The sequence below is a fragment of the Scyliorhinus torazame genome, chromosome 6, assembly GCF_047496885.1.
Source record: "Scyliorhinus torazame isolate Kashiwa2021f chromosome 6, sScyTor2.1, whole genome shotgun sequence".
Lineage (NCBI taxonomy): Eukaryota > Metazoa > Chordata > Chondrichthyes > Carcharhiniformes > Scyliorhinidae > Scyliorhinus > Scyliorhinus torazame.
Window position 1 is genome coordinate 294,186,368 of NC_092712.1, and position 21,616 is coordinate 294,207,983.

General features: G+C 48.0%; 1 protein-coding gene across 5 annotated transcripts in view; it reads left to right on the forward strand.

Moving 5' to 3' along the window:
* Positions 1-21,616, forward strand: part of LOC140425513 (sodium/hydrogen exchanger 3) — a 146,534-nt gene that overhangs the window by 90,793 nt on the left and 34,125 nt on the right. For all 5 annotated transcript variants that reach the window (XM_072509874.1, XM_072509876.1, XM_072509877.1 and 2 more), the window contains exon 2: positions 19,605-19,907. In XM_072509874.1, the coding sequence (XP_072365975.1) occupies positions 19,605-19,907 (303 nt within the window). The remainder of the gene's footprint in view (positions 1-19,604; positions 19,908-21,616) is intronic.

Consider the following 21,616-nt stretch of genomic DNA (forward strand, 5'->3'; position numbering starts at 1 on the left):
TTCCTTGTAGCTGTGCACTACAGCAGGGTTCCCTTGGGATGTTTTCCTGGTGTTTCCTGCACCCCGTCATCCATAGCCGCAGAGACCGGAAATGTTGCTGGAAATTTATTTTGAGGGAGTTTTAAAGGCTGGTCTACTTCAGCACCATTTATAAAAAGCATAGGATACCCTGAGCAATGCCCCCTGAGCTTGGCGTGTTTCCTGGCAGGTTTAGTGATCCTAATGAGCTTTAATAGGCTTTTTGAATGTTAGGAGCTGTTTTTGTTTTGGCGGTTGTGGTGTACTGATCATTGTCAATCCTGAAGATAGGTCTGTTTTTTTAGTGCTGTTAAGTTATCATTTATTCGACTTCCATTGTGGCACAGCTGTCAGCTTGCAATGTCGCAATCTTCATTAGTTCAGTTCGTAAGCTTGTTTTTTGTTTAGTGGGTTCCCTGACTTTATCTTGCTCTTTATTTACTAATGCTAACTTTAGGTCATGCCCGTCCAGCTTTGCTTAGAGCAGGTATTTAAGAACAGAAACACGGGCTGGGATTTTCCGCACCCGTTCGCATCAGGTGGGTTTGGTGACCGGAGAAGTGTAAAGCCTCATTTTAGATCAGTGTAAATGCATGATGAAGTTGTCCCCTGTCCCAAACCCCCATCAATTCAAGCCAAGAACCTCATTTGAATATATTACCATGTCATTATCCCCACCCTGTCAAAGAATCCATCCATGGCAGCATGATAGCAGAATGGCATGAGCCCCGACTGGCCTGTGAAGGCGTGCACCTGGCAAGTAGACATCCCAGGGGTGCTTGGGTGAGTTCAGCACTCCGAGGAAGAGGGCCGTGCTTGGGTACTGCGCAGGCATCGCTTGGCACTAACCAGTCGCTCTGCCAGGAGTTGCGTCCGGGATTCCATGGCACCCTGGACACTGAGGTGGTGAAGGGGGTGGGTGGGTTCCAGATTAACTAGTTTGGTCGCTGTACCTTGTTAGAAATGGTGCCCCGATCCCCTCCTATTTCTATGTTGCGTAATTAGTGGTTGCCCAACAATCTGGTGTGGAGCCTGATCTCCCCCCCCCCCCCCCCCCCCCCCCCCCCCCCCCCCCCCCCCCCCCCACTGTCAGTCTTTACAATTTCTGGGAAAATGTCGCCGTTGAACTGAGGCGCCATCTACTAGCTTGAGCTGTCAGCCGTGGCTTTTCCTGTCCGCGACATAGTGATTAGCACTGCTGCATCAAAGCGCCAGGGTCCCGGGTTCAATTCCGGCCTCTGGTGACTGTATGGAATTTGCACTTTCTCCCCCGTGTCTGCGTGGGTTTCCTCCTGGGTGCTCCGGTTTCCTCCCACAGTCTAAAGACGTGCAGGCTAGGTGGGTTTGCCATGCTAAATTGCCCCATGTGTCAAAAAAAAGGTTAGGTGGGGGTTACGGGGATAGAATGGAGGTGTGGGCTTACATCAGATGCTGTTCCCAAGAACCGGTGCAGACTCACTGGGCCAAATGGCCTTCTGCACTGTAGGGATTCTATGATTCTATTGAGGCACAGGGCTTCGGTTCAAATTCCACTCCTGCACTTAGCACAGAAATCCAGGTTAACTCTCCAGTACAGTACTGAGGGAGCGCAAATCTGTCATTTCTTTGAAATGTTCCCGTGTAACTATTATGAAGAAAGAAAACAAGGATTTCTCCCAGTATCCCAACCAACATTCCTCAAAATTGGTACCATGTTTTATGCTGACGAGGAAAAATTGAATAGGCTGAAGGGGTACCCTGATGGAGGTGATGAAGGGGTTTGGTTGGGGAGATGTAGAGGAGGATGCTTCCATTTGTGAGGGAAACTAAAACCAGGGACTATCAATAAACCAGGTTTGTCAGCATCCTTCCATCTATGAAAGATGATGCACATGCTGTGAACCAATCCGTTTCAGGCGGCGCATCTTTTGCTGATGGCTGAAGAGGGCCCAATCCTGGAGGGGCAGGAATGTAACTACCAAGTGACATTGTGGGTCATCATGGCGACTGTTGCCAAGCTGCTGTAACCACTAGTCATCATGGGTACACGCAAGCCACATGAGATGTTGTAACTTTCCTCTTGTCAGCTCGTCACCTCGTGTGCGATAATTGACGTTTCGAGCCTTCAAATCACGATTGAAAGAATCCTTGAAGCAGAGCTCTGGGCATCCGACTGGTTGTCTGGCTTCAAGCTATCTCACCAGACAAAGTTCTCGGGTACGTGGCCATCTCCATCCTGTGGAGCCACCAAAGCACTCATCAAACCGAGTCACTAACAAACGCGCAGGCTCTGCCTTTGAGAGGACTGCCTCTCCTTTTTTAAAAAAAAATTTAGAGTACCCAATACATTTTTTCCAATTAAGGTGCAATTTAGCATGGCCAAATCTTTTTGGGTTGTGGGGACGAAACCCACACAAACACTGGGAGAATGTGCAACTCCACACGGACAGTGACCCAGAGCCGGGATCGAACCGAGGACCTCGGCGCCGTGAGACTGCAGTGCCACCGTGTTGCCCGAGAGGACTGCCTCTCCTGTCAGCATGTACCAATAATGTGCTGTAGGTGGCAACAAATGGAAATTGTTGAGCTTCTTTACTTGTAGCTGTAAGTTGATCATCTGCCACAATCCTACCACAAGGTGCTGAGCACACGGGAGGCTTTTTAAACAATTGGCTTGGTTTTGAGCGTCAGCATGATTTTATTCCATCAATGTATGATGGTCTCCAGTAAATGCAATAGGAAATTTAGGAGAAAGTTCATTTACCCCCGAGTGTGGTAAAAAGGTAGTCCTTGCTTGTTGAGGTGAATGGCACAGTTGTGTTTAAGGAGAAGCTACTCGAGTGTAAGAGGTGGGGGACCGGTGAGAGGGATAGGAGGCTCTGCTGATGGATTTTGATAAGTAGTATGTTGATCCCGAAACATGGTTCCAAAAGGCTCAATTCTGGGCTGCTAATTCTATGGAGCCGACACCAACAAAAAGCAAGGGCGGGATTCTCTCGGCCCGGCGCCGGGCTGGAGAATCCCTGCGACCGGCGCGAATCGCGCCACGCAGCCCCGACACCAGCATGTGATTCTCCGCAGAGTGGAGAATCGGCGCTACTGGTGCGGCGCCAGTCACGGGCCGTTCTACGTGGCTGGCCCACCGATTCCCGACCCGGGATGGGCCGAGCGGCCGTCGTAAAAAAGGCGTGTCCCACCGGCGCCATCTGCACCTGCTCTCAGCCGGCGGCAACTCAGCGTTGAAGGGTCGGAGGGTGGCCTGTGGGCTGCTCCTCCTATGTAGCCTGGTCCGTGATCGGGGCCCACCGATCGGCGGGCCGGCCTCTCTGGCTGGGGGCCTCCTCTCTTCCACGCCGGTCCCTGTAGCCCTGCGCTATGTTGCGTCGGGGCTGGCACGTTGAAGGAAGCCGCTGCGCATGTGCGTGTTGCCGCCGGTGCCACTGCGCACGCGCGAACCTCGCGGCGCCCATTTGACACCGGGATCAACAGCTGGAGCGGCGTAAACCGCTCCAGTGCCGTGCTGGCCCCCTGTAGGGGCAGAATTGCTGATCCTGAGGCTGTGTTGACGCCGTCGAGAAAGGCGATGGCGTTTCCGACGGCCTCAACACTTAACCTCAGGATCACAGAATCCCGCCCCAAATTCTGGTGATTTTTAAATTTTTTATGGCATTTGTTTTTCGTGTGACCATACAATGTGCAGATTGGCTGATGCAGATTTCTAAATAACAGTGACTACATATTAAAAATAATGCATTGATGAGGCAAAGGACTTTGGGATGTCCTGACAATATGGAAATGCAAGTTATAATAATCTTTATTATCACCAGTAGGCTTACATTAAGACTACAATGAAGTTACTGTGAAAATTCCCTAGTCGCCACATTCTGGCGCCTGTCCGGGTGCACTGAGGGAGAATTCCGAATGCCCAAATTACCTAACAGCACGTCTTTCGGGACTTGTGGGAGGAAACCGGAGCACCCAGAGGAAACCCATGCAGACACGGGGAGAACATGCAGACTCTGTACAGACAGTGACTCAAGCCAGGAATTGAACCTGTGACTCTGGAACTGCGAAGTAGCAACAGTGCTACCCACTGTGCTACCGTGCAGTTCTTCGGAGGAGAGGGAGGTCGCATGAATCTAGAGGTGGGAGGAAATTAATTAATGCACCCTGCTCACCACCTCTCACTTGCAATGTCTTGAAAGGATGGAATTTTGATCAGTGTTTAGATAGAAGTGCAGCTTTCTGTGGAACTGGCAACCTGCCTTACTTATTTTGTTATCTTGAGAGCATTGTATGCCACATCAGTCGGGCCCTGATTAAAATACCTAGTTGCCAGGTATGTTGATGGCATGCTCGGTCTATGCCAGTATAACTGAAATGGTCATCTAAAAAACATCTGGAGGCTTAAAGCTGGGCATATCCTTGGACAACCTGCTAAAATCTGGCAGGTCGCTTTAGTCCATTTGCCTTGTATCTTGGGAGCAACAGACTCTTCCTATCAGGTGGACTCTTCTTGCAATTTTGAGGTTCTTGGGGCACTTCTGGTGTTGATGATGTTGCATTCAGAAGCTTTCTGCTATTTGTCACCAGGAATTAAGCAGACAAATGCTGCTCCACCTTGATGTGCCAATGACCTTTATTGTGTAAATAATTGCACACCCTGGGTCTTGCAATATTTTGAAGCAGATACTGATTCTTGGAAACGTATGATCTTAGCGACTGTTGGCACCATCATGAATAGTATCAAGAGTGTGTCTCGAGAGAGAGAGAAAGGGAATTGGCAAGTTGCCTATTTTTACAGATGCCAATATTTTAAGTTCATTATTGAGCCTAACAAGTACCAAGACTGACCTGAATCTCTCTCCTCGTCATATATGCTTTTCAAACCGTGTTTATGCCACCAGAGTTTCTTATTTAACGTTTTGAAAAGTGAGCCCCTGACAAACTGAGCATCTGAAATCCAGGTATTTGTTGGGCAAATTATTTTTGGGCGACCTCTCCAGTTTAGATATCAACAGACTTATTCATTACCGCGTAAGTTACTGAGATGCGAAGGTTTTTCCTTTCCCCTGCAAGTGATGTCAGCAGGTAGTTTAGTCAGATTGGTTCTATTGTGTAAGGGGCTCCTGATCACTCATGTCGCAGAACACGTAAATCCATTTTAATTTGCTCTTGCTGCCAGACAAATGAAAAACATAATATTTCAAACGCTCCTTTTGTTTCACTGTTGTTGACTTTGGTCATGACACATAGAGCACTGCTTTCTATGGTAGCGAATTCCACAGGTCGACCGCTCTCTGGGTGAAGAAATTTCTCCTCCTCACCTCAGTCCTAAATGGTCTACCCCATATCCTCCAATCATGATCCCTGGTTCTGGACACCCCCACTATCCGGAACGTCCTTCCTGCATCTAGTCCTGTTAGAAAATTGTATAGGTTTCTACGAGACCCCCCGCTCCCTCTGCACCTCCTCCTTCCCTCCCCGAACTGCAGTGAATACAATCCTAACCGACTCAATCCCCCCTCGTGTACGTCGACCCCTACTACCCCAGGGATCAGTCTGGTAAACCTTCTGCACTGCAGTGGTAGCATTCTCACTTCCCGCATCAGGTTTTTGTGCGTTCAAATGGCACTTCCAATATTTGTGCGCACAATTTCAGCTGATGTTCCTGGGGCAGTTCTGAAGGAATGCTGCACTGTCAGGATGACCTGCCTTTCGAGCAAGATGAGAAATCGAAGCGAGGGAAAACGCAAAAAGATCCTGTGGTGCTATTTTGATGAAGAGCAGTGTTCTTCCTGATGTCCTGGCTAAACATTAATCTCTCCAGCATCACAAAAGCAGATTATCTGATCATTTATCAGATTCCAATTTCTGGGAACTCGATGAGCGCACATTACAGCAGTGATTCCACTTAATATTTCACTGGATGGAAAGAACTTTGGGGGAGCTGGACGTTGTGAAAAGGATTCTATCTTTTTTCCTCCTTTTTTTTTATTCATGAATTTTGTTTCCAAGTTAACATTTACAATTGAAAATTCAAACAAATTCACCCACCAAGGAAGATTTGTATTTCACTCTTTATCCAAGGCATTGCCAGTATCATGGTTACAGATAAGAAGCTCCAAAGATCATGGCGTTCAGTGATTGGAAGAGAGCTGTTCAGCAGCTAAAGTTGATATTATATGGTTTCACCTGAAGAGCAAAGTACTACAGATGCTGAAATACAATCAGGAAATATTAGTTCTGACAAAGGGGTCATTGACCTGAAGTGTTGATTCTCTCTCTCCCTCCCCCTCTCTCTTGGTAGATGTACCATAACTACAGTGTTTCACAGCATTGTCTGTTTTCATGTCCATATTTAAAGGAAGTTTACTGGATTAAATGCCATCGTCGGGTCACAATTTAGTTGTATGTAAGGTCCAAAAGCCTGATGAATGCACCAGGGCTGGAATTCTCCAGTTGTTCGCTGACGGCGGGATTCTCTGTTCCCACTGGCAGTGCACCCCGAGCTTTGGGTTTACCGGCAAGGTGTGGTGGCTTCAATGGGACACCCCCATTGACAGCAGCGGGCGTAGGGAATCGTGCTGCCAGTGAACAGCATGCCACCGGGAAACATGTGACTGGGAGGCCGGTGAGTTTGTCTTGCCCCATATTTGGACCACACCGCAGTATAAATCTGGTCCAAACCATGTTTTAAGGGTTTCTTTAAAAAATGCTTGAGTATACATAGCTAGCATGTTTAATATAAGACATCCCACAGTGCTTTACATGAGTCTTGTCAAATAAAACTTCTCTCTGAACCCTTATTGGGTAAGGATCACAAGACTTGGGTTTCAAGACGTGTCTTAGAGGGCAGAGGTTTGGGGGCGATGAATTCCAGAGCTATCTTTTGATCCAAATTTATGGTTCTTGGTTCCGTGTGAATCAGTTTATTGTTTCTCTTCCACACCTAATTGCATGCAAGGCAGACTTTCATCTATTTCCATCTGTGAAGCAACAGTGCTAACCACTGTGCTGCCCCCACTGTGCTGTCAAAATAGCAGAATTTTAAGCACTCAAATAATATTCATGAGATGGAGGACAGATAAAGTCAAAACCAAACCAATAAAAGACATTAAGCAAGGCTGGCGAGGAGTGCCTCTGACCACTCCGTGAACGCATCTTCCTTGACCCATCAAGTCCTGGGGTGGGACTTGAACCCGGAGCCTCTGGCTCAGATATAGGGATGCTACCCACTGAGCTAGAAGACCTTTTCTAGTTCAGTGCCTCCATCTAATTAAGCATTTCACCAACTTTATTAACATTAACACCAAAATCAAAGTTATAACTCCAACAAAACAATTTGCATCATCCTGATTTAGATACATTGTAAACATATATTTATAACTCGTTTGTTTAGATTTTAACAATGCTGGTACACTTTTTGTTTCTTGATATAGTTTCTGTTTGGCTGAAGTGATCAGCCTTCTGCTGTGTGTTGCTCTCCACCATGTGCTTGAGATGCGGGTACTGGGAGGAAGGGCTACTGTGCGCTTCGAGATGTCTTCCACATTTTGCCAGTGGCCCGATCTTCAGTTGAATCCCCAATATTTGCACTTCCAGATGTTCCCCAAACACACACGCAACATCGTTTTGGAAGATTGTCATTGATTGGAATGATTGAACTGATAGCTCAACCATTTTGAACTTCCCTCAACTTTACTCTTTGTTCCTTTATGAGTTTTACACCTGCACTTTCCTGTCTGACTTTTACACTTTCCTCCTTGGATCTGCGATCAAACATTATTTGCATCCTTCCCCGGTGCACCACCTATTAGTTCATTGGGCCTTTGTGTCTTGTTTGGCCCCCGTCATTTTCAAAAGGTTAAACATTGTATCTCAAAAGCCATTCCTTTTCAGACAAGATTCGTGTTGCCTTTTCCCTTTGTAGAATTGTGCAGTTAACACTTTTTCTAAAAATAAGTAAATAAGAGTACCCAATTCTTTTTTAAAAATTCCAATTAGGAGCAATTTAGCGTGGCCAATCCATCTACCTTGCACATCTTTGGGTTGTGGGAGTGAAACTCAAACACACACTGGGAGAATGTGCAAACTCCACATGGACAGTGACCCAGGGCCAGGATTCAAACCCGGGTCCTCCGTGCCGCAGTCCCAGTGCTAACCACTGCACCATTCTGATTTTAACTTTGTAAAACATTTCTAAGTGGCGCTCGCATCGCTGCCTCTGAGCTAGAAGCTACGGGTTCAAGTGGCACCCCAGGACTTAAGGTGCATTCATAAAGCGGGCAAACGGGTTGTTCAGTGTGTCAACCTGCATAGCCATCCAAACATGCCAATGGCTGGCACTAAGAGTGAAGGACTCCTGGTCAGACACACTTGTGTGGAGTGATTCCCACTCAAACTATAAGCCCCTGGGGACAAACTAGTGACCTGTTTGGGGAATTACTAGCTATGCAAACAAGACAAAAGTCTGCTTAAATGCACCACCAGATGCAGGAAGGGAATCGGAAAATATCTAGGTGGTACAGTGGTTAGCACTGCTACCTCAGTGCCAGGGATCCGGGTTTGATTCCGACCTCCGGTGACTGTGCGGGTTTACACATTCTCTCCGAATTAGCGTGGGTTTCCTCCTGGTGTTCCAGTTTCCTCCCACTGACCTGTGCAGGTCAGGCAGATTGGCCATGCTAAATTACCCCCAAGTGTCCAAAGGTGGGGTGGAGTTACAGGGATAGGGCTGGGTTGGGTCTGTGTAGGGTGGTCTTTCAAAAATGGTTGATGCAGACTCGATGGGCCAAATGGCCTCCTGTGCTGTAGGGATTTTGTGATTCTATGAACTGGACAAAACAACAGCACTAAGTGAATGAGTGAGACATTAGGGTGGGCAAAGAGGTTGGGGTTAAAGCAGGCAGGTTGGTTAGGGAGGTGTTGAAGTTTCTGAAATGGGATTTAAATATGGTAGCATTGTGGATAGCGCAATTGCTTCACAGCTCCAGGGTCCCAGGTTCGATTCCGGCTTGGGTCACTGTCTGTGCGGAGTCTGCACATCCTCCCCGTGTGTGCGTGGGTTTCCTCCGGGTGCTCCGGTTTCCTCCCACAGTCCAAAGATGTGCTGGTTAGGTGGATTGGTCATGACAAATTGTCCTTAGTGTCCAAAATTGTCCTTAGTGTTGGGTGGGGTTACTGGGTTATGGGGATAGGGTGGAGGTGTTGACCTTGGGTAGGTGCTCTTTCCAAGAGCCGGTGCAGACTCGATGGGCCGAATGGCCTCCTTCTGCACTGTAAATTCTATGATAATCTATGATAAAACTTTCTGACTTGGAGGAGACTGAGCCAAGGCTGCTGTCTGTAGGGTGAGGGATACTTGCTCTCCCCTCAACCATTCCCCAAATGTGGTATTCTGGAACTGGGGAAACAGAGTTTAAATATAAAAGAAGTAGTGTCGTAAATGGCACACCAGTATGTGCATTGGATTGGTTTAGTGCCTAATTGGTATTATTTACATGTGTGCTCCTCTCCTGAAGAGGCTGCTTCCCCTGTTGCCCTCTGTGTGGAATAGTTTGGTGAGAAGCAAGGTTTGAAGCTCTGGGTTTTCTGCCACGGGGCAATATTCCTTGTGGGCTAGGGGTGTTCATTCATACAGGAGCAGGGAATTCAGCCTGTTGACCCTGCTCTGCCATTCAATATGATCATGGCTGATCAGACACTGGGTGCGATTTAAAACAAGTGTCGTTTTGGGCTTGGGGAGTTTCTCCCCGGTCTAGCCCACACTTAGGAGTTGAACTCGCAGGCCAAACCGCTCCTCCGATTGGGTCACCATTTTGAAAGTGCTCCGTACAACCTCCACCCACGGGCAATGTGCCCATGTCTTTCGGGACCCTCCCCCTTTCATGGGCATGTTCCTCCTCAGGCTCTGGCCCTTGGCAATGCCACCAGCCTGGCAGTGCCACTTGGATATCATCGCACTGCCAAGGTGCCTGAGGGAGAACCAGGGTGCCATCCAGCCCTGTCCCTGACCACCCAGGGGTTTCCAATGGCCTGGGGAAATCCCAAGTGCCGTAACTCCTGGTCCAAATTTGTGTGGGCCAGTACTAACGGTGCCCGGTCCAGGTCTCGCTGGGGAGGCCATTAGTTCCTGGGTGCTGGGAGAATCTGGCATCCAGATCTTGACATGTCAAAGGGCGTTCTAAGCCTCGCGAGAGAGGCCTCTCGTGAGATTTAACGGCCTCGGCGCATCAGTGAGTCGGGCACGATGAGGCCATTTGATCGACATGACACACAACCCTAACACTATCCCTATAATCCTTTTATGTTGTTAATCAGAAATAGTCTATCAATCTCTCCTTTTAATAAATAGGACGGAAATGGCCGCTGTTGAAGATCCCCAGGGTCCAAATTCCACCCGGGTCAAGTATCCAGTTGACTCTATTATTCAGAGTTATAAATGCTTATAATAGCCATTTTTTAGGAGCTTCTTGTTTTGATGACCTGCAACTTGATGTCGATATTGTAAATATTATGCAATGAAGTGACCTGCGGTTTGTCAAACCGTTTCTGATTGTGCAACCATGCAGCTGGATGTGTCTGATGCAGTGCTGGCACTGAGCATAGAGGCTAGGTCAGCCTGGGGTTTGGTGGTGACTGAATTCACTGCTGCCAGCTGGGGTGCTGAATTTGGCGAGGTTGGGTGAAGGAGCCAGAAAGGATTCTTGCTGCAGATTAGATTTCTATTTCTATTGCATCTTGCACGATGCACTTACCTTCTCTCGTGGAATCGCCCAACGCTGTCCTGGCACAGAAGAATGGCCAGTTGAGCAATGCTGTGGAAGTGGATTTCATCATTATTGCAACTTGCATTTCTTTCTTGTGTTTCTTTATGTTTCTTGTTTTTTAGTTCACTGCAAATGTCAACTTCCACAGACAAAACTATATGATTAGCAGAAAATTGACTTCTATAATTTACTGGATAGTGCTGTTTCTATGCCCTATTAATTCTGCCAGAATCAATTGCACCAAGTTGGCACTTAACAGATTTTGACAGACCAAGCCAAATTGAAACTGAAAGCCATTTGAGTTGGTTGTAGGGTATATTTACCACCAAAATAGACATTTAAAAAATGTTGTTAGATCCTGTTAATTTTGAGGATGGGGGTTTGTGCTCAGGACGACGGTGAGTCTCTTATTGCTTGTGGGTACCTACTGCTTGTGCATGTCTATTGTTTATTGACCGATGAGCAATTTCCCCCCCCTTGTTTTTGTGGAGGGACAAGTTGGCAAATGGTGGGCTTTAATTGACTTAATGCAGGCAAGTGCGGCAGGCAGTGAGGGCGAAGTGTGGCCTATGCTAAAGGACAGACAAGTTCTTGATGAGTCGCAGAATCACAGTACTACAGTGCAGAAGAGGGCCTTCGGCCCATTGAATCTGCACCGACGCATGAAAGGCCCTGACCTGCCCACCTAATCCCACCTGCCAGTGTTTGGTCCATAGCCTTGAATGTTATGGTGTGCCAAGTGCTCATCCAGTACTTTTTAAAGCATGTGAGGCATCTACCACCCTCCCAGCAGTGTAATCCAGACCGTCACCACTCTCTCTGGGTGAAAATTATTTTCCTCCAATCCCCTCCCCATGAACCTCCCACCCCTCACTTTGGACTGGTGTCCCCTCGTAACTGACCCTTGGGTGAACAGCTGCTCCCTATCCACCCTGTCCATGCCCTTCATAATCTTGTACACCTCAATTAAGTCACCCCCTCAATCTTCTCTGATCCTGAAAAAACAATCCAAGCCTATCCAACCTCTCCTCAGAACTTAAATGTTCCATCCCAGGCAACATTCTAGTGAAGCTTCTCTGCACCCCCTCCAGTACAATCAAATCCTTCCTATAATGTGGCGACCAGAATTGCGCACACAACTCTAGCTGTGGCCTCACCAAAGTTCTAAACAACTCCAACATGATCTCTCTGCTTTTGTAATCTAGGCCTCAATTGATAAAAGCAAGTGTCCCATATACCTTTTTCACCACCCTATGAACCTGCCCTTCTGCCTTCAAAGATCTATGGACAAACACGCCAAGGTCCCTTTGTTCTTTGGAACTTCCCAGTGTCAGACCTTTCATAGTTTGCTTCCTTGTTAAATTACTCCTTCCAAAGTGTATCACCTCACACACTTAAGGGTTCAATTCCATCTGCCCATTTGACCATCCCGTATCTCCCTGTAACCCAAGACACTGAACCTCCTTGTTAACCACCCGGCCAATCTTTGTGTGGCAAACTTACTGATCCTATCCCTCACGTAGTGATCTATGTCATTTATATAAATGACAAACAATAGTGGGCCCAGCACGGATCCCTGTAGTACACCTCTGGTCACTGGCTTCCAGACACTAAAGTAGTCATCTATCATTATGCTCTGTTGCCTACCGGAAAGCAAATTATGAATCGTCCTTATCAAAATCACACTGTATGCCATGTGCATTTGCGCTCTTAATAAGTCTCCCATGTGGGACCTTGTCAAAGGCTTTGCTGAAATCCATGTAAACTACATCAACTGCACTACCCTCATCTATACACTTGGTTGCATGCTCAATAAACTCAACAAATGTGTTAGGCATGACCTCCCTCTGACAAAGCCATGTTGACTATCCATGATCAAACCTTGCCCCTCCAAGTGGAGATCGATTCCTTCAGAATCTTCTCCAGCAGTTTCCTAACCACTGACATGAGACTCATTGGTGTGTAGTTCTCTGGCTTCTCTCTGCAACCTTTCTTTAAATAGGGGACCACATTGGCTGTTCTCCAGTCCTCTGGCACCTTCCCCCGTTGTCAGAGAGGAATTCAAAATTGGCCAATCTCCTTCCTCGCCTCCCGCAGCAGCCTGGGACACAATTCATCCGGACCTGGAGATTTGTCCAGGTCGTGAAAGTGTAGCAGAGGGGAAGCGTGGCTGTACTTTTCCATCGGCAGTGTCCTTGGAATGTGGTAAACTACTTCATTTACAACTTGCACCTTATCATTCACACAAAAATAATGACATCGGTGCCAGAAATACATTGTGGAGCATAAAAGAAACAGTTGATTGATTTCTTTTGTGTTCCATAAAATTTTGTAAGCAAACCATTTTATTCAGTAATGTTTAACAAAACCCTTCTCAGATGGGGCCTAGCTCAAAGTTGCATAATCATAAATCCTAATTTCGTAACCACGCAGTTGGGATTTCATTGAAGTGGTTAACTTCCTCAAAATGGGAGCTGGAATCATCCCGGGGATGAGACAGCAAATCGGGCAGTATTCCTTGCTAGCAGCAAGATCCATGGTGGAGGAGGGAGGGGAGGGGGGGAGGGGGGGGGGGGGGGGCCACAAAACAGCTGAGGACATAAGAGGTGTGATAGTGGGAGAGGCCGGAAACGAGATCCCGCGAGGCAGTTTGCGATGCAAGCGGCCCACTCCACTCGGCAAAATTGGGATCTCGTCAGAGCGTGGAGAGAAAACAGTTACCACCACTTAAGCCCTATTTCCATATAATTAACAGGAGCAACCCCAAACCCAATGGCCTCCCGTCATTCATCGGCCTTCCCAGCAAGTGCTCACGCTGGTGCCGCTTACTACTCCTTTTGAAAAACTGGAGGAAGGGCTTCGGCGGGGAGGTGAGGAACCATCTTTGCTCACAGGAGCCCTGGGGTGCTGGGCTTGCCACCCCAGTGCTCGGCGGGGTTGAGGGACCCTTGGCCGCAATGGGAGGTGGGGGATAGCTTGGGGGGGGGGGTGGCAACCACGCGCAGCACCATCGTGCCGCACCATCGTGCCAATCACTCGATTGTCTGTACCTGTTCCGGGGGGCAACCCTGGTCTCTGCCCCACCAACCACCCATAACCCCCACCGACTGGCGAGGCCTCTGGCCGTGCGGCTGAAGGCTATTGCTGATAGGGATATGACAATCGTGGTTAAGTGAGCACTTCACACAACCCAAGTGGATTCCCATGGGTGGGCAGGCAATTTAGCATGTGGGAGTCGTTGCCTGACATTCCAGTCAGACTGTGATGTCTGGACGCTGTGCCCGAACACTGGGAGGCAACACCATACATGCAGCAGCCAACATCTGAACATCCAGGGGATGGGACACAGCTCCAGGGACATGTACACAGCTGGAGGTTGGGTTAATGCCACGGGGAGGATGGGTGAATGCTACGGGGAGGGTGGGTGACTGAAGAGATGGGCCAAGGGTTCGGAGATCGGCCTAGTGGAAGAAGGTGATAGAGGCATTATACTGGTTGTGCACAAGGATGTTTATTGCGTTTAACAATTCTCCACTCTCCCGTAGATGCCATCCCCCTCGCCCCCTACCAACTCCCTGTGCCCGCGGGGATCCTCTATGTGCTTTCCCTTCCTAGCTCTACCACTACGTCTAGGTGTGCCCCCAGGATGCACATCTGAGGTGGAGGCAGCCAGCTGCTTTCCTCGACCTGTGGCCTTCAAAGCCCGTGGCGGATGTCCTCTGGGGGCTCTGGGGCCGGAAGGCTTCAGTGCACTTGGTGGCACATACACAGCCGTGCTGCCCTGTTCCGGGGGCTGACGGAGATGAGGCCTCATCAGAGGGGTGGAACTCGGGGGAGCTTGTGGCCACCATCACCACTGCATGGGATGCGTCTGGGTTGCCACTGAACACTCCCTCCTCCTGGCCGGTGCCCATTGGGTCCTGGGACTCACCTTGGGACAGCGGGGGGAGCTGGTTTGAGCCCCAGCTGCCACTGCATCAGCGGGCTCTGCCAGCCCTGGCGGATCCCCATAGTCTGCACCATCGTGTCAACGCCCTCGGCGATGCTCCTCCGTGATTGGGACATGCTCTGCAGCTCCTCGGCAATGCCCAAGTGCTTCTGGGACAAACTCCGCAGCGCCTCTACCATTTCCATACGAGAGCAGGAAATGTCCCGCAGAACCTCATCTTGGTCAGCCTGGTACTGGGTAACATCCCCCAGCGAGGCGGACATTCTGCAGCGACACAAAGCATAGCGGTCACTGACTACGTGATGCCTTGGATGCCTCCACTAATGGTGCCAACGTAGTGGCTCTCCACTGTGGTCACCACCCGAGCAGTGTTGACCTCTGTGCCACACATAGTCAACAAAATCTCCTGTTCCCCTGGCCTCTGGGATTCCTCCAATTGGCCATGGATCTGCGGGAGTGTTGCTGACACCTGCCTCTGAATGTCCTGACCGTGTAACTGCTCCCTATCTTTTCATATCAGTTCCGGGAATACCTCTTTCATAGGCTCAGCATCAAGCTGGGACACAGCTGGTTCCTGGGATCCAGCAGACCTCTGACTGCTGTCTCACCTGGGGGTTTCTACCTCCACCAGATGTTCAGCAGCAACTGTGTTGTGCTCACCAGATTGTGCCCCAGAAGCCTGACCACGAACGTTTCCCACCGTGGTATGTGTACCTGCGCGGGTGGGGATGACACTGTGATGCCTCGATTGTGTCTTTCTCGGAGCTCTCCTCTGGGGAGCGGGCCACTGGGATGGGCCCGGTGCTGTCGGCTGGAGGACCTGTGGGAGAATGGACATGTGGTCAGTGGGAGGAATGGGTCAGTCAGTAAGGCAATAATAACTCGTGTTTGACAGGTCCTCCCTCTGAGTGGAGCCCAGTGGTTCCTCGCTTCACAGTGTACCCCAGCCTCCGCATTGGTGACCGCCGTGTCCTTGGCCACGCAGGTCGCCTCCAGGTCCCATTCCTCGGAAGAGGTGAGGATTCTCAAGTCTGGTACCCCACTGCCAATCTGGGCCCTCTCCTGGCGATTGTGCGAGAGCTTTTCCTGAGAAGACAGAGGGCATTGTTAGCCACACGTGTGGTTCATGGTTGGGGGAGGGGGGATGGCTGTGAAGGTTGAAGGGAGAGGGGTGGGGGTGGGGGGGGGGGGTTTAAAGGGAGAAGGAGGGGTGTGGGGTTGGAGGGGTGTGGGGTTGAAGGGAGAGGGGGGTCGGGGAGGGGGGGGGGGGGGGCTGTTGGTGTCTACTCACTCGTGCCCTTTTTCCGGCACTGGAGGCCAGTCCTCTTGGTCACATTCCCGGCGCTCACTGCTGTTGCCACCTCGTCCCAGGCAGCACTGGCTGCCCTGTGGCTGACCCTCAGGGACCCTTCGGGGGAACAGAACATCTCCTGACCTCCACTGCGTCTAGGATCCTCCCTAGATCGGCATCCTTGAATCTTGGGGCCCGTCTCCTGGGCGCCATTATTGCGAGCTGGCTGGGGTTGGCTGAGCAAGTGCAGCTTAAGTGCTGCTCGATCTTGTTAGCGGGAGGCTGGCGAGTGCGGTCCCGGCGAATCAGCTGCTGAGTTTTCATTTGCGGCGAGAAGCCCATGGGGCCTTGTTAAGTGGACCAATTAATGATGGATAGCGATGCCGGCCTCGCTGGGCCGAATACCGGGAAGGTCGCGACAGTTCCCGCTCCTACCACACTTCGAAATCCTTCTGGAGTATCGCGCCGAAAGTGTGGAGGGGTCCTTCTGAAGCGTAGGGGTATATCTGCGCGTACCCTTGCAAAAGGATGTAGTAGCTCTAAGGGTCCCATCTTAAGACCGCTCTGATCAGGGTTCAGCCCAAGTGCTTTGGACATTCAAAATGTTGTGTGAACAGAGAAGCAACTTGCATTTTGTATAATGCATTTCACAACTTCAGGTCACTACAATAGCATTTTATAGCTGAGGAAGTGTTGGTTGCTGGGAAGACGTGTATAGACCAAATAAATTCCTTTAGCAGCAGAGTTATATTACACTCTTAAATTATGATGCACAAGCCCGTGTGATTTTCTGTTTTTGTTTTCTTGAATAGAATCCCGACAGTGCAAAAGGAGACCATTTGACCCATTTGAGTCTGCACCCATCCTCTGAAACAGCACTAGACCCACTCCTGCGCCCCAACCTCGTAACTCCACTTAACCTGCACAACTTTGGACTGTGGGAAGAAACCGAAGCACCCGGAGGAAACCCACGCAGACACCAGCAGAACGTGATAATTCCCCACAGTCGCCCAAAGCCAGAATCTAACCTGGGTCCCTGGCGCTGTGAGGCAGCAGTGCTGACCACTGTGCTGACCCGAAAAGTTAATTGTGGACCGTTATGAATTCCCAGTTCAGTCCGTTAATGTGGGAGCTATTCCTGATGATATAGTCACAAATGCAGGATAGTTTGGTGATTGTTTCTACAGAAGGACTTAATTGGCTTGTAAAATTCCTTGGGATGCCCAGCGCCTGTTGTGAAAGGTGCTGTATAGGTGTAAGTCTTTTAGAACTTATACAATTTAGTCCTAATTTAATCAGTCTTCAATTGAATTTTATGCTCTAAGAAAACTGAGAAAAGAATGCTCGACTCCTTTTGGATAAAATATTAATTTGTTGACCTGCTCTGTGGTACAGCTGCTACCCTTTGTTGAGTTATAGAATGCCTTTTGTCTCTGCTGTATAATTTATTTCACCAAAATGAATGTCCCCCTTTCTGTGTCCATGCAGGTACTGCTCTTAAGGGATGTTTGGTACTTTTTTTTTTTTTTTTTACAAATAAAACTACTTGAAAAATGAAACTTAAAAGAGGGTGGCACAGTGGCTCAGTGGTTAGCGCTGCTGCCTCACGTCGAGGACCTGGGTTCGATCCCGGCCCCGGGTCACTGTCCGTGTGGAGTTTGCACATTCTCCGTGTCTACGTGGGCCTCATCCCCACAACCCAAAAATGTGTTCAGGCTAGGTGAATTGGCAATGCTAAATTGCCCCTTAATTTGGGGGGGGGGGGGGGGGGGGGGGGGATTGGATTATCTAAATTTAGAAAAACTAAAAGAAAAATGGAACTTTTAAAAGTAAGAAAGATTCCCACTGGGGACATGTGATCACAGAAATATTTTTATTCCTTTTGAGATGCTTGATTAATTATAGATGAGAGAAAACTTGTCCAGTGGCTTGGTGCCTGCTCCCAGAGGAGCACAGAAAAGCAATTGTGATTTCTTGGACTCCTGAGTATGTCGATGAGGAGGAATATCGCCCTTCTCTTTTCCTTTTAGTTGGCTTGGAGGACCAACTGGGATGCAGAGTGAGTAATCATCCCAGGGGATGGAGGCCTCTCTTTGGTAGGAGACATGTAGGAAGCAAGCTGCAGCCATGAGGCTACTGAACAACTCTTATTAATAAATACCTTTTTCGTTTCATTAATGACATCTGTAAAAGTTGTACAGAGGGAAGAGTGGTAAGATTCCTGTTCAAATACAAATATGCTGGGCACATTTGACTAGATGTGGGCTGCTGTTGGTTTGATTGGGATGCACCGATTGCAAAACTGACTCAAAACTTATTGCAAGTGTGCATCTTGTGTTCTCAATTCTTGGTCTATTATCAAGGGAGTCTGTACAGTTGAGTAATTTCAGCATCAGTGTGGAGATATAACTCCACACCATTGTGGAAATATAAACAATATTAATGCTTTCAAACAAAAAATAAAAGCATAATTTTGAATTGTATTTAATTCCATTCTATTTGTATCATCACTGATTTTTTTTTAAGGACTATTTCATTGAAGTGCATGGGTTCAGTTCGAGTTCAAACCATGTAGGGTGGCGCAGTGGTTAGCACTGCAGCCTCACTTGAGCCGAGGACCCGGGTTCGACCTCACCCCCGGGTCAATGTCTGTGTGGAGTTTGCATTCTCCCTGTGTCTGCGTGGGGGTCACCCCCACAACCCAAAGATGTGCAGGGTAGATGGGGTGACCAGGCTAAATTGCCCCTTGATTGGAAAAATTTAAAAAAGTTCAAATCATGTAACACTATTTATCATACCATCCGAACCTGATTAATATATTAAAAAAAAACTAGACTTGCCGCTTATGCTGATACTCCAAATCTATACTGATTTGCTTTTTAAAATCAAGTTTTTTTAAAAATTAATTCATATTTATTATAAATAATGAGAGACTGACTAGGTTGGGATTGTTCTCACTGGAGTTAGGAAGAATGAGGGAGGATCTCATGGAGACTTATAAAATTCTAACAGGACTAGACCGGGTAGATGCAGGGAAGATGCTACCAATGATAGGTGTGGCCAGAACCAGGGGTCACAGCCTAAGGATTCAGGGTAAACCATTTCGGACAGAGATAAGGAAACATTTCTTCACACGAGTGGTGAGCCTGTGGAATTCATTACCACAGGAAGTAGTTGATGCTAAAACTTTGAAGTATTCAAGAGGCGGCTGGATATAGCACTTGGGGAGAATGCGATCAAAGGCTATGGGGAGAAAGCAGGTTTAGGCTATTGAGTTGGATGATCAGCCATGATCGTGATGAATGGCGGAGCAGGCTCGAAGGGCCAAAAGACCACCTCCTGCTCCTATCTTCTATGTATCTATGTAATGCTTTATGGTAATAGGGTATATCATGCCTGGTGTGTACCTCTATTGCTGAGATCAAGGGAACTTTAAATGAAGGACGGATTGACCAATGAATGAATAAGTGACAATCTCCAGCCCTCGTATAGCTGGATAAGTGGGGTTGTCCATTTGTTTTATATCATGTAACGCTCGAGTAATTTCCACGATAATCTGAGTTATTGATTTATTCTTTTCTTTTGTTTTCTTCAGTTTTCCATCTGTCTGAAAAAGTCACCACTGTGGTACCAGAAAGTGCCTTGCTTATTGTTCTGGGCCTCATCCTGGGAGGGATTGTCTGGGCCGCTGATCACACCGCCTCCTTCACCTTGACGCCGACTGTCTTCTTCTTCTACCTCCTGCCGCCTATTGTACTGGACGCTGGGTACTTCATGCCCAACCGCCACTTCTTCGGGAACCTTGGGACGATTCTAATGTACGCTGTCATTGGGACAATTTGGAATGCTGCAACCACTGGTCTCTCCCTCTATGGCGTCTCCAAGACGAAAATTATGGGTAAGCAATATCTCCTGCAACTGAAGTGTGACCAGGGTAAAATAAAAGTTGTGGTCTTTGCTCTCCGGACTCTAATGGTATCCCCAGGCACTTCATACCAACGTGGTTTTGTCATGGCTGGTTTCTAACTGGCTGCAGGGACATGTTTCTGCATAACTCGAGTGTTTGCTATTGAGGCTGAACACTTGGCATCGAGTCTAGTTGCACCAGTACTGCTGATTCAGGACACACCCGGGAAGAGCACGTTTTCCACGCAAAGGATCATGGAAACCTATGCTTCAAAAGCTTACAAACTTGTTCAGTATTTTCAAGATCGAGGTGGATGCTTTGTGTTGCATTTAGGATGGCAAATTGCCTAGGAGTGTGATAATTCTAATGTCTACTTTCTCGCCAAGTCTGATCTGTTTCTTCATTTGGGGAAGCAAAATGATCTATTCCGAGATGTTACAAGTAGCTAAATTGCGGCATTGTTCCCTTTTCTAGGCAGGTTGTGTAAATTACAGGTTGTACAAAATAAAGTACCTTACATTATCTCAGGACATTCTAAAGCATTTTATACCCAATTAAATACTCTTTGAATAGTCACTGCTTTGCTGTAGGAAACGTGACGGCCAATTTGCACACAGCAAGGACTCAAAACAACAATGTGATGATAATGACCAGATAATATGCTCTAGTAATGTTGGATAAAGAATAAATACTGGTCAGGCTAAAGGAGAATATTGCCATGGAATCTTTTAAGTACGCCTGATGAGGGCAATCGCAGCCTCAGTTTTAAGTTTACGCTGAAATATGGCATCTCGGACAGTACAGCACTTCCTCAGTAATGCACAGGGATATCAGCTGCGATTTATGTATTCAGACCTCTGGAATGACATTTCAAACCAAGGGCTTCTGACTCCGAGCAGAGACTGTTACTGCTGACACCACTTGAATCAAGAGGTTATAATGTTTCAGCTATGAATCTTTGTTAAACCCGAGCCTGGACACACCTGAGTGAGCAATTGTGTAATGTGCAGATGAGGCAATATTGTGTTCCTGTTTAAGATTGCAGCAAATGTGAATATTGATTCATTTTGCCTTGAGGTAATTGAAACGTGGAGTCTGTTTGCGAATTACTAACGCTGTCCTTGGCTTCAGTTGCCAGCTGGTCTCTGGTAGTGAACAGGAATTTTGGCGTCAGAGGGTTTTGGCATCCAATCCAGAGATTTCAGCCCATTTGAAGAATTGCTACACTGTCCTAGTTGTCATCTTTAGTGTCAAATGTTAAACTGTGGCCCTGTTTTTGGTGCACATCAACAATTCCATGGCACCATTTTCCAGAAGAGCAAATGTCTTCTTTGTCCTGGCCTTATTTAACGTTCATCTGACTATCTGTAAAACATATTGGGCTATTACTTCCTGGCTTTCCAAGCATTACATTTTGGGGGGGGGGGGATAATGCATGAGGAAATCCCTCTTGGATGCTCCCAGGAAAGGGTTTACCCAGCATTTGTCCAGAAGGGCTAACTTCCCCTGGACAATTGGGCTGGGAACCATCCGAAAAAATGTTAAACCGTTCACTTCAGATGACTCTGCCTCTTTTACCCTCATAGCTACTCTGAAAGAGTTGGCTAACCTATCCTGATACTGCTTGTGTAATTTGCCAATTGTTGACTGCCCAATTTTCCTGTGAAGCGTGTTGGAATGTGTTATGTCATTAAAGGTGC